This window comes from Crocuta crocuta, unplaced genomic scaffold (assembly GCF_008692635.1).
Source record: "Crocuta crocuta isolate KB4526 unplaced genomic scaffold, BGI_CrCroc_1.0 scaffold70, whole genome shotgun sequence".
Taxonomy (NCBI): domain Eukaryota; kingdom Metazoa; phylum Chordata; class Mammalia; order Carnivora; family Hyaenidae; genus Crocuta; species Crocuta crocuta.
Window position 1 is genome coordinate 6700423 of NW_027528417.1, and position 13886 is coordinate 6714308.

Consider the following 13886-nt stretch of genomic DNA (forward strand, 5'->3'; position numbering starts at 1 on the left):
ACAGAACAAAGCCAGTACTGGGACCAAGCATTCCTGTGTTCCATACAAGTGGGGGATTCATTCGCCACTGAGGCTGAGGGTAACTCCTGGCCCCTCTCAACTTAGGAGGCTATTTGGGAAACTGAGAGTAGCCTGGAGTGGCCCCTTCATGTCTTGTTCAGGAAAGGGAGCAGCAACATAGCTCCACTCACTGTGGAGAGCATCATTTGGCCCCACTGGACCAAGGGGCTGGTGACAAATCCTGGAAGCTATGAGCCCAGTAGCACTTGAGCCAAGAGATAGGCAAGCAGAGCCAATGGTTTGCAGACGAAACCTCACGGCCCTGTTCAGTCAGAAAACTCAGGGTGCAAATTGGCTTGACTTAAGTCAACAAAGAGCTTTACCAGCTTAAGAGATGCTTCTCCTAATGTGCGCAGGCAAGCAATCTAAGTCATAGCCCTGCTGATTGCTGAACATAGCCTTCAGCCAATCTAACCAGGGAACCTAATCAGGGCACACAGGAAACTGTAGAGCCCATTCCATAGCCCAATGTACAGTGGCACATAAACATAGAGCAGAGTCCATGGCTTTGCCCATCTGTAGAGCAAAACTGGTAGCCTCACCTGACAACAGAAGTCAGTACACACTCTCACCTGATTCAGATCCCCAAATAATGAATGACACAGGTGCTGGATACCATCCTGCTGTTCTGCTAGGGCAGGGAAGCTAATTCAGAGGCCCAATCTATCACTGAATAAAGTACCCAGTCTTAAGCATCTAGAAAGCCTAATCAGAGAACCCAACCAACAATGGAGCCCATCCCACAGCCTCACTCAGGCAACAGAGCCTGCAATCCTATCCAACTGTTCCATGCAAGTGGTGCATCTCCTCTATCCCTGTCCACGGAGGATAGTCACCTCACCCCCCAAATAGACCAAAACAGCCCATCCCAACCTGCCCAAGGACACTACCAGCAAACACACCTAGAAACCCACCTTAAGCTGACTGATCAAGAACCATCTCTGCAAAAGCAAACTTGCAAAGTCTGGAAGAGGATATCTATTACTCAAGTTGTGTGGCTTTCGACCCAAAGAATAAGAATCACATAAAGTCCGATAAATATGACACTATCAAAAGAAATGAATAAAGCTCCAATGACTGGCCACTCAAAATTGAGATCTATGAGAACTATCAGACAAAGAATTCAGGAAAATCTTTTAAAGAAGCTTAGTGAACCATAAGAAAACACAGCAAAGAAATTAATTAGGAAAACAATGCATAAACAAAACAAGAAATTCAGTAAGGAAATAGTAGCCATCAAAAAACAAACAAATCCCAGAGTTGAAAAATAACTAAATTGATTAATTCAATGATGGTTTCCAAGTAGACTCAGCAACACAGAAGAAAGTACCAGTGACCTGGAGAAAAGGTGATTCTATAGTCACAGAAGCAAAAAGAAAAAGCAATGAAAGAATAAAGAAAGTCTACAGGAATTATGGGGACACAATGAAAGAAAAAAATACTCACATTATGGAGGTTCCAGAATGAGAAGAGAAAATATATTTAATGCAACAACTGCTGAAAACCTCCAGAAACTGGGGAGAGGAATGGATATCTAGATGTATGAGGTCCAAAGGACCCCAAATAGGTTGAACCTGAACAGAGTTACACTGAGACACGTTATAATTAAATTGTCAGAAGTAATAAACAAAGGAAGAATTTTAAGTGTAGCAAGAGAAAATAAAGAAGGTTAAATACACAGGAACCCCCATAAAACTGCCACCAAATTTCTAAACAGAAACTTTCAGACAAGGAGAGAATGGGATGGGGGCGCCTGGGTGGCTTAGTCGGTTAAGCGTCCGACTTTCGCTTAGGTCATGATCTCGCGGTTCGTGGGTTCGAGCCCCGCGTCGGGCTCTGTGCTGACTGCCAGCTCAGAGCCTGGAGCCTGTTTCAGTCTGTGACTCCCTCTCTCTCTGACCCTCCCCTGCTCGCGCTGTCTCTCTCTCTCCTAGAAATAAATAAAACATTTAAAAAAAAAAAAAAAGGAGAAGAATGGGATGGCATATTTAAAATATTGAAACAGATTAACTGTAAACCAAGACTTCTATATCCAGCGAAGCTGTCTTTTAGAAATGAGGGGTGAATAAAGCCTTTCCTAAATAAACAAAAGTAGAAGTTCATTATCATCAGAACTGCCTCATAAGAAATGCTAAAGGAAGTTCTTTGGAAGTAAAAGAATACCAAATACTATCATAAAAATACAAAAAGATAGTGTAAATCTGACTGGTAACGGTAAGTATACAGTCAGAGTCAGATTCTGCAATATGTAACAGTGGTGAATAATACTGCAGTTTACAGTTTTAAAACAAATATATTAAAAGTAACCATAATTACAATAGTCTGTTATTAATTACACAATTTATAAAACACCTAAATTATAACAGTCATAACCTAAAATTTAAGGGAGAGGAGAAGTACAAGTGTCAAGTTTAAAAATTCAACTGAAGTCGTTATCAGCTTAAAATAGGGTGTTACAAGCTTAAAATACTTTATGGAAGCCTCACTGTAACCAAAAGGAAAAATCCCATAGTAATTACATAAATATAATGACAAAAAGTCAAAACATATGGATATCAAAAGACATCAAAACTAAAAAAAAAAAAAAAAACAATAGGTTCAAGAACAATGAATCTATAATACAACCAGAAAAAATCAACAAAATGGCAACAATAAGTCCCTAACTATCAATAAGTACTTTAAGCAAACATATTAAATTCTCTCATTAAAGGACACAGAATGGGTTTAAAAAAAATATCCAATCATATGCTGCCTACAAGACACTTCACGGAGAGTGAGGGGATGGAAAATGACATTTCAAGAAAATGGTAACCAAAAAAAGCAGGGATAGATATACTTAGGTCAAACAAAATGGAGTTTTAGCTAAAAATGATCAAAGAGACAAAAGATGATTATATGATAATGAAGAGGCCAATACATAAAAATATAACAATTATAAATATTTATGTGCTGAACACTAGAGTTCCAAAATATACAAGGCAAAGATTAACAGATGCAAAAGGAGAAATAACAATCATACAATAATAGTTGGGGACTTTAATACCCTACTCTCAACAATGGATAAATCATCCAGACAGATAATCCATAAGGAAACAGCAGATTTGAATAACACTGGAGACCAAATGGAGCTAACAGACATACACAGAGAATTCCATCCAACAAGAGCAGGATACATGTTCTTTTTAGTCACTTTATTTTTTTTTAAGTTTACTTATTTACCTGTGAGAATGTGTGCATGTGTGAGAGCAGGGGAGGGTCAGAGAGAGAGAGAGGAAGAGAGAGAGAGAACCCCAAGAAGGCTCCACACTGTCAGAGTAGAGCCCGATGTGGGGCTCGAACTCATGAACCATGAGATCATGATCGGAGCCAAAACCAAGAATCAGATGCTTGAGCCACCCAGGCGCCCCCCACGTTATTTTTGAGTGCACACTGAACATGTTCTAAGACAGAACATACATTAGGCCGCAAAACATGTCACAGCAGATTTAAAAAGACTGAAATCATATCAAGTATTTTCTCTGACACAATGGCATGAAACTAGAAATCAGTAACAATAGGAAAACTGGAAAACTCATAAAAACATGGAAATTAAACACTCTCCTGAACAACGTGGGTTAAAGAAGAAATTAAGATAAGGACAAAGTTTGGGGGCGCCTGGGTGGCTCAGCTAGTCAAATGGCTGACTCCTGGCTTTGGCTCAGGTCATGATCTCATAGTTCATGGGATCAAGCCGTGCATCAGGTTCCATGGTATGAACACAGGGCCTGCTTGGTATTCTCTTTCGCCCTTCCTCTCTGCCCCTCCCCTGCTGTGTGTTTTCTCTCTCTCTCTCTCTCTCTCAAAATAAAGAAATGAACTTTTAAAAATAAATAAAACAAAGTTTGAGACAAATGGATATGGAAACATATCAGAACTTGTAGGGTGCAGCAAAAGTAGTTCTAAGAGAGAAGTTCACAGCAATAATGCCTACATTAAGAAGGAAGACAGAGCCCAAATAAACAACCTAAATCTACACCTGAAGGAGCTAAAAAAAGGCAAAGCAACTGTAATGTAATGGCATTGTACGATGACAGGTGGTAGCTGCAATTGCTATGCACAGCATAACATACAGATTATTGAATCACTGTGCTGTACATCTGAAACTCAACTGTGCTCAATTTTAAAAAAAGAACAAACTGACCCCAAAGTTAACAGAATGAATAAAATAAGAAAAATTAGAACATAAATAAATGAAACAGAAAACAGAAAAATAATAGAAGAGATTAATCAAACTAAGAGTTGGTTCTTTGAAAAGATACACAAAATTGACAAACCCTTCACTAGGTTAATCAAAAAGAGAATGAGAGAGAGAGAGAGAGAGAGAGAGAGAGGACTCAATCAACAAAATTATAAATGAAAAAGGAGACATTACAATGGATACCACAGAAATTCAAAAGATGATGAAGAGGCTACTATAAACAACTATACACCAACAAATTGAACAACTTATAAGAAATGGAAAAAATTCTTAGAAATGTACAACTTACCAAGACAGACTCAAGAAAAAACCAGAAAATCTGAACAGACTGGTTACTAGTAAGAGGACTGAATCAGGAAGCAAAAATCTCCCAATGAAGAAAAGCACAGGATGAGATGGGTTCACTGGTGAATTTTACCAAACATTTAAAGAAGAATACCATTTATTCTCAAACTCTTCCAAATAAAGATAAGAACAGGGAATGTTCTTGAATTCATTTTTACAAAGCCAGCATTTATCCTGTTACCAAAACCACAAAAGGACACTACTAAGAAAGAAAACTGCAGGCCAATATCCTTGATGAATACAGACGCAAAATTGTCAACAAATGACTAGCAAACTGAAGTCAGCAGCACAGCAAAGGATCATTCACCAGGAATAAGTGGGATTTATCCCTGAAATTCAAGAATGCTTCAACATATACAAAATCAATGTGATATGTCACATTAATAGAAAGAAAAGAAAGAATCATATGATTATCCTAATAGACACAGAAAAAGCATTTGACAAAATTCAACATCGATTCATGATAAAATCTAAAAATTAGGCATAAAGAATATACCTCAACATAATAAAGGCCATATATGACAAGTCTACAGTTTAACATTAGCCTCGACTGTGAAAGACTAAAAGCTTTTCCTCTAAGATCAGGAAAAAGGCCACGCTCACCATTCCTGTTCAACATAGTACAAGAAGTCCTCACTAGAACAATCAGGCACGAAAAAGAAATAAAAGTCATTGTAAAGGCATGTAAAAGGAATTGCGAACAAAGAAGTAAAACTATTTGTAGATGACATCATTTTATATAAAGAAACTCTAAAGACTCAACCAGAAACGGTTAGATCTAATCAGAAAATTCAGTGAAGTTGCAAAATTAAGAAAAAATCAGTAGCATTTCTATATGCTAACAAAGAATTTTCTGGAAAACAAAGAAATCAACCCAGTTCCAACTGCATCAAACACAACAAAATCTTAGGAATAAACGAAAGTAAAGAAGTGAAGGATGTCTACTCGGAAAAATACAACACACTAATGAAATACATCAAAGAAGAAAGGAAGAAATGGGAAAGTATGATATGTCCATGGGTTGGAAGAATTAATATTATTAAAATGCCAAAAACAACAAAAGCCACCTAGATATTCAATGCAATTGCTATCATGATGCTGATGACATTTTTTACAGAAGTAGAAAAAACACTCCTAAAATTTATATAGAGCCAAAAAAGATCCCGAATATGCAAAGAAATCCTGAGAAAGAAGAAAAAAGCAGGAGGCATCACAATTTCTGATTTCAATCTAGAATATAAATCTACTGTCATCAAAACACTATGGTACTGGCACAAAAACAAACAGACCAATTGAACAGAATCAGGAGCCCAGAAATAAATCCAAGCACAGTCAGTCAACTAATATTTGACAAGGGAGCTAAGAATACTCAGTGAAGAGATAGAATGAAATTGGTCCTATATTTTATACCACTCATGAAAATTAATTCAAAATGGATTAGACAGGGGGCGCCTGGGTGGCTCAGTCGGTTAAGTGTCCGTCCTTGGCTCAGGTCATGATCTCATGGTTCATGGGTTTGAGCCCCGCGTCAGGCTCTGTGCTGACAGCCAGCTCAGAGCCTGAAGCCTGTTTCGGATTCTGTGTTTCCCTCTCTCTCTGGCCCTCCCCGTTCACGCTGTCTCTCTCTCTCAGAAATTAAAAAAAAAAAAAAAAAATTAAAAAATTTTTTAAAAATGGATTAGATACTTATATTTAAGAACTGAAACCATGAAAGTCCTAGAAAAAAATACATAGGCGTAAAACTTCTTGACATGTGTCTTGGTAATGACTTTTTGGATGTGATACTTAAAGCACGGGCAACAAAAAGAAAAAAAAAAAGAAACAAGTGGGATGACGTCAAACTAAAAAGCTTCTTTCTGTACAGCAAAAGAGCCCATCAAGAAAGTGAAAAAAACAACCTATGGAGTGAGAAAAAATATTTGCAAACCATGTATCTGATAAGGGGCTAATATACAAAATATACAAAGAAATCCTATGGTTGGGATGAGCACTGGGTGTAATATGTAAGTGATGACTCACTAAACTCTACTCCTGAAACCAATATTACACCATTAACTAACTTGGATTTAAATTAAAAAAAAAAAAAAAAAAGTCATATGACTCAGTAGCAATCCAATTAAAAAATGGGTAAAGGACATGGATATGCATTTTTCTAAAGAAGATACACTAAAGGCCAAGAGCTATATGAAAAGATTCTCAACATCACTAGTCATTAGAAAAATGCAAATTAAAACCACAGTGCAGTACCACTTATGCCCGTTAGAATGGCCACCATTAAAAAGGCAAGCAATCACAGATGCTGACATGGATGAGAAAAAGGATGCTTGTGCACTACTGGTAGGAACGTAACTTGGTGCAGCCTTTCCATACTATGGAAAACAGTATGGAGGACCCTAAAACAATCAAACAACAACAACAAAACCAAACAAACAAAAACAAAGAGCTATCATATGATCCAGTAATTCCACTTCTGGGAATATACCCAAAGGAAACAAAAACACTAACTCAAAAAGCTATCTGCATCTGCATGTTCATAGCAGTATTATTTATAATCGCCAGACATGAGAACAAACTAAGTGTCCATCAACCAATCGATGGATGAAGAAGGAATGGTGTGTATGTATGCATACATACACATAATGGAATGTTATTCGGCCATAGGAAAGGAGAACCTACCATTGGTAACAACATGGTTAAAAACCTGAAAGCATTATGTTTTGGGAAATAATTCAGAAAGAGAAAGACAAATACTGTATGTTCTCACTTATATGTGGAATCTAAACTATCACCACCAAACTCACAGAAAAAGAGGTCAGACTTGTGGTTATGAGAAGCAGAGGAAAAGGAAAAAGGTGGTCACAAGGTACAAGACCCCCAGTTGTAAAAATAAATAAGTACTAGGGCTGTAATATATAACATGGTGTGACAGTTAGCATTGCTGCATAATATACAGGAAAATTGTGAAAAGTAAATCTAAGACTTCTCATTATAAGGGAAAAACTTTTTTCTCTATTTTCTTTTTATTGTATCTATAGAAGATGAACATTAGCTAAACCTACTGTGGTAATCATTTCACAATATATGTAAACCAAACCAGCATGCCATATTGCTTAAAATTAATCAGTGATGTCAATTATTCCTCAATAAAACCGGAAAAAATTTTATGAGAAATGAACAAAGTTTTTGCTAGACTTATATTGTAAAAAGCACCACTGGTTTAGACTAAGAAGACCAGGGATAATTCCTTTTAGAATGAAAAACAGTTGTAGGGTCCCAAACTTCTACAGGGAAGAATCAGGCTTAGAATCTTACTCACCTACAAATATGGGCCATTCTTATGGAAAAGAAACAAGGATTCAGAAGTTAGAGGCAAGAGCCACAGAGAAGCATTCCCAGGGAGAACTACTCTCAAAGCAAGGGGTATTTTTTTTCTTTTGGAACAATGAGAGCTGAGGAAATGTGTCCTCCAAGATTTCACCGTGAATCGGTGACTATTATCTACCTTTACTTTTAAATGAGACTTCCTGTGATGGTCTTTCTTTGTGTCTCCTCATTACAGTCTAGAAAGGTGGCAGAGCAGTAACTTGGGTCCTTAGTTCACCAGTCTTCAAGTTCAAGAGGACCAAAAGTCAAGGAGCTGCCCCTGACAATAATGTACACCCCAGGGGTTGCATACATATCTAGACCTAATTTATTTGTATTTATTTTATTTTACTTTACTTTATTTCATTGAGAGAGTGAGAGAGAAAAGGGAGGGAGGGAGGGGAGTAAGAGTAAGAGTGAGTGAGTGAGAGAGAGAGAGAGAGAGAGAGAGAGAGGAAGCATGCCAGTGGGGAAGAGGGGCAGAGAAAAAGAAAGTGAGAAAGAATCTTAAGCAGGCTCCATACTCAGCATGGAGCCCAATGTAAGGCTCAATCACATGACATGACCTGACCTGAAATCAAGTGTTGGACATTTAACCAGCTAAGCCACTCTGGCACCCCTATACTTAATTCAGTTGACAAGAATTAAGCCTACAAGAAACCAAGATGTACTTCAGATAATAAATGGATTTTAAAACTTGGTATATCCAGACAAATGGAGTATTCTTCAGTTCTAAAAGGAAATGAGCTAACCAGTCATGAAAAGACATAAAGGAACTTGAAATACAGATCACTAAGTGAAAGTCGCCAATCTTAATAAGCTAAGATGGAATCCTAATAGTTGTAGGATTCCAACTATGACATTCTGGAAAAGGCAAAAAACTAAAAAGACAAAAAAAAAAAAAAAAAAAAAAAGAAAAGGGAAGGCTAAAAATGAGGGCAGGGGCTATACAGGAAATCTGTATACCTCCCTCTCAATATGGTTTTAAACCTAAACTGGTCTAAGAAAGGCTTTAAAAAGGTTTTTAATTTTAATGTTATAGGGATGCATAAGAGGTAATATAAAGTCACCCTCAATTCATCCAATCTCATTTTCCAAGATGCTTTTGACTATATATGTTTTTATTCTGACTGAGAGCAATAAGTCTTATTATTATGCTTACACTTGTACTTCATTTATCATATATAATAGTGCCTCCAGGAGAAAAGAAATTTTGAGCTCTAAAGGAAAATAAATGAACTAGACAAAGAATCTAACCACATTCCCTTTTTTTGTTGGCAAGATTATTATTATATATTCTTAAATGTTTATTTTGGTTCATCAACTTTAATTTTTTTTAATGTTTATTTTTGAGACAGAGCAGGAGTGGGGCAGGGGCAGAGAGAGAGGGAGACACAGAATCCCAAGCAGATTCCAGGCTCTCAGCTATCAGCACAGAGCCCAACGTGGGACTCGAACTCATGATCATGAGATCATTCTCTGAGCCGAAGTCAAAGCTTAACCGACAGAGCCACCCAGCTGCCCCTGATTCATCAATTTTAAATAGCACTTCTTGACTCCCTGCTATGTATGATGAGGAAAGTAACAAATAGGCAAAAGGTAATAGTCTCAAAAGGAATTGAGAAGCATTTACCTTGTTCATAAAGTAGCTTCATATTTGAATCTTTGCAGGCAACCAGATTGTTGAGCAATGCAATCACACTCTGCATGGTGTTACCCAGAATGTTCTCCTGATGTTCCTGCAACAGATCAGAAATTTCATCATAACTATGCAGAATTACAATTACGCCACGATAGAGACAAATGATCAAGGGACCTGTGTCCCTTCATTCTTTGCATGGGGTTAAACGGTTATCGTTCCGCACTGTAATGAAGCAGATCCTTCTGCATGAAGACGCTCTCCCCATCATGCGTTCAGTCAGCTGGGAGGTGGCATGAGTCATTCCAGAGCACAGTGCTGCTGTGTGCGGTCTCCTACCTGGAGCAACAACCACATAGTCCTCTGCGCTTTAGATGGGCGACCGAGGAGTCAGAGTGACTGGAAATCAACTCTGCGGAGATTGGGAGACCACACCTGAAAGTGACTGAGGTCACAAAATAAAACTTGCGGGTCTCAGAGAGACCGGGAGACCCTTGATGGACACATGGTTTTCAAAGCTTACAAAAACACCAACACTGCATCTGGCCCTGAAGCTGCTCTGTCACCAGATGTAATGACAGCCCTGTGGCGTCATGAGTCTCACCGTCTATGTCTTTGCTTGATTTAAGACAAGGGGGTTGCTTTCCAAGTACTGATGCCCCCAAATTTCTAACCTTCTTTAGAAACACACACTGAAGAGGAGCTGTTAATGTGTGAATGTTCCATTGTCAGGGGCTCGAGAAGATTAATATGGAAGCGATGATCTACCACCAATTTCATCTAATTATTCGTACAGTTGGTTGGAAGGAAGGGTGATTAATAAGCACAGGATGAGACAACACGTTATTCATGATAAAGTAACTAACAATACATAGGAAACCTATTCTAGTCAAGAAAACAGAAGCTAATAAATCTTTTTGGGTTTTTTTTTTTTTTTGGTGCCATTCAGTAAAATATCACACTCCACTACTTATTCAAAGACCAGCCCGTCAACAAATATAGGTCCATTTCACTGGAGATAAATCCATTGTTCCTTTGACATACACATTTTTATGATTAAATGTATCTTTTCAATGATGCTCTTGGTAATACTTTTGCCTCCTTGTGAAGCCAATACTTCAGTTTTCCTTTGTGCCCATGGGGTGAAGGCCACTTGTTGATATAGGCATTTCCTTAAGTACAAAAGCCAAGTATCCAAACTTCCATCACTCCTGAACACTACAATTGTGGGATTGTACCCTGGTCAACCAGATTTCCGGACTCTTCCCTGGGGTTTCCAGACTCCCTGCAGAACGAAGGCCTCTGCCAGCCACACTATTCAGTCTGCAGAGGGGCATTAACCCAGGTACCCTCTAATTATTAGAAGCCCCCACTGACTGGGGTGCCTGGGTAGCTCAGTCAGGTTAAGCATCCGACTTTGGCTCAGGTCATGATCTTGTAGTTCATGAGTTTGAGCCCTGCATCGGGTCTGTGCTGACAGCTCAGAGCCTGGAGCCTGCTTCAGATTCTGTGTCTCTGTCTCTCTCTGCTCCTCCCCTGCTCACGCTGTCTCTGTCTCTCTCTCAAAAATAAATAAACATTTAAAAAGAGGGGCCCCCCAATCTTATTAATGGGGGTTCTCAGGACCAATTGTTTGATGCAGGAAATAAAAAAGAGACCCATACTCTTATAACCAGAATGGGAGAAATGGTTCCTTTACTAGCCATTATTAAAAACGTTTTTTAATTAAAAAAACTTTTTTAATGTTTATTTATTTTTGAGAAAGAGAGACAGAGAGAGAACATGAGACAAAGGGAGACACAGAATCCGAAGCAGGCTCCAGGTTCCAAGATGTCAGCACAGAGTCTGATGCAGGGCTTGAACTCACAAACTGCGAGACAATGACCTGAGCTGAAGTCGGATGCTTAACTGACTGAGCCACCCACCCAGGTACCCCAAAACATTTTTTTTTTTAAGTTTCTTTGTTGTTGGTTTTCAAAAATTCATACACTGTGAACTTGTTTACTATAAAGTGAAGGCTTCATAAAGAGTATAGTAGAGAGTTTTATAGAGTTATTTTTCTCTCTTGCAGGTATATATGCTTCCTACCTGTGTATATGCTGGGGAGGAAAAGCATGGAACAGAATCATTGTCGCTCCTCAAGATGCTGTTGAGGTTCTCCAGGGGAACTAAGATAGCTACTGCTGTGGCCTAGATTATCATTTCCCCCAGAGAGAATTCAATACTTGCGAAGAACAGTTGAGAAGGTGTAAATATGAATTAAACACGCTTCCATTAACTTCTATCAAGCTGCGTTATTTCATTTCTCTTAGCAACTTTAATAAGATTTGTTCTTGCTGTTCACAACCATATTAGCCCACAGGGGCACAGGGGATAAATTATGTATTGAAAAACATCATAGCCACTTCTTAAAGCCAGAGCAGAGGATTTCTAAGAAGGGAGAAGGCAGGAAGGTACGTCTGTGGAGCCAGGGTTACTCCCGGGCACTCTGCAAGCCTGATGTAGAGAAAAGGGCAACTCAAGTTTGGTCCAAAGACCACGGGCCAGAGTTGGAGGGGAGGGATGATTCTGATTGAAGGCCGGGTCCCCATCAGATGCTCCTCTAGGGTAGCGCCTTCCCCCAGCAAGCTATGCCCGAGTCTCAGGGTGAAAAGATTATAACAGAAACCTCGGTCAAGTCCTGATGTCTTTTTCTTTAATTCTTGTGTCTCATGAATAAAGCAAGGAGTCTACACCATGGGCCCCACATGTGGTGAAGCCCCCTAAGGAGAGAAAGAAGCAGGTGATGACTTGCAAGAGGGCCTCCAGCATAGGGTCAAGGGCCCAGGCACCGGTGGCCTCTGTGCTGATCTTGGCCCACTGTGGCAGATACCCATGTGGGCCTGAATGGGGACCAGGCAGTGGGGACAGTTTACTGATGTGGCACTACATGCCGTGGCCTGTATCCCAAGCACATAACCTGTATCATCATCTCATTCAATCCTCACACAAACACTGAAGCAGCTCCGGTTCTTCCATGTCCAGACAAGAGCGTGGAGGTTCATGAGGTGAGGTGTAATTTGCCGGGCATCAGCCGGCTCTTCAGGGTGGAGCTGGGGTTCAGTTGGTGCGATGGCAGAAGCCATGCCCCTAATCACCACACAGCAGTGCCTGGGGACCACAGGAAGGGTGCTGGAGCCCCCAGCCCATCCCAGGTTAACCAATACCACCTGAGGGGCCATGGGGTGAACTTAAAGGGCCCAGAGTAGGAGGCGCAAGGAAGCAGAGAAATCCTGAACTGGGGCTGCTTTTGTAGTGCTGCCCTCCCTCCGCCACCATCACAGGCACCTCCTGGCCTCAGAAAAGCCCTCATGATGCTCTAAGACACACATGTATCATGATGCTGTAAGACACACAAGCCAGGAAGCAAAATGTGGGTGCTGGTCACAACTAATGGAAAGGAAAGGATAAGCATATTACCCCAAAGTCTGAAAGTAAATACTCAAACCCCCATCCACAGCCCCGTTGCTCAGACACAGCATTCGCTTTGGCTACTCGGTAAGGAAGATAGGCAAGCTCATCAGAGAAGGCAGCGCTGATGGCCCACGAAGCCACAGGGGGCAACCCTACTGCATTTTAAGATAATGACAAAAATATTTAACTCCTTTATCCATAACCCATCAATAAGTACAGCTGACCTAATTTGTGTGCCTAATGGCATAGTGCATGGACATTTAATAAACAGAGCACTTGAGAGTTCTAATAAAACGTTGCCTTTGCCAGTAGAGATAATTAGAATTGAAACAGCAAAATTCTGGTGTTTGGCAACATAGATGAAACAACTTCATTAAAATGTACAGCTTGAGCAAATGAAAGGCAGGGGAGCACTGGACCCTGAAGAATCAGCCTTCTCGAAACTAATTGCTTCAGTGCTTAAAGAGGACAGCTCTGAAACACCAAGGGCACAGCAAGGAAACATTGCTGAAAAATGATCAGCCTTCCCAAAGCGGTTTCGCTGTAAACAAAGTATTAGACTTCGTTCTAATATCTGAGGACGTAAACGGCACTAAAAGACTTCAGAGGTCCAGACTCAAAAGTCTGGCAGGGCCAAGTCTGAATAGCCAAGGCAGGAAATGCCTTTAGCAATCAAGTGTAGCAATGAACCGTGGTTGCTCTCTGCTGCCCTTGGTGTGGGGTCAGGTCTCAAAAGACAGCGAATTGAAAGGCACCCACCAGTCCCTACGGAGGTGAGAAACCAAGGCG

The 13886-nt window shown here is 39.9% G+C and overlaps 1 protein-coding gene across 1 annotated transcript in view; it reads right to left on the reverse strand.

Moving 5' to 3' along the window:
* The window catches only part of ULK4 (unc-51 like kinase 4), a 540134-nt gene that overhangs the window by 226400 nt on the left and 299848 nt on the right, over nt 1-13886 (reverse strand). The window contains exon 31 of the mRNA XM_077754339.1: nt 9639-9744. Within this exon, the coding sequence (XP_077610465.1) occupies nt 9639-9744 (106 nt within the window). The remainder of the gene's footprint in view (nt 1-9638; nt 9745-13886) is intronic.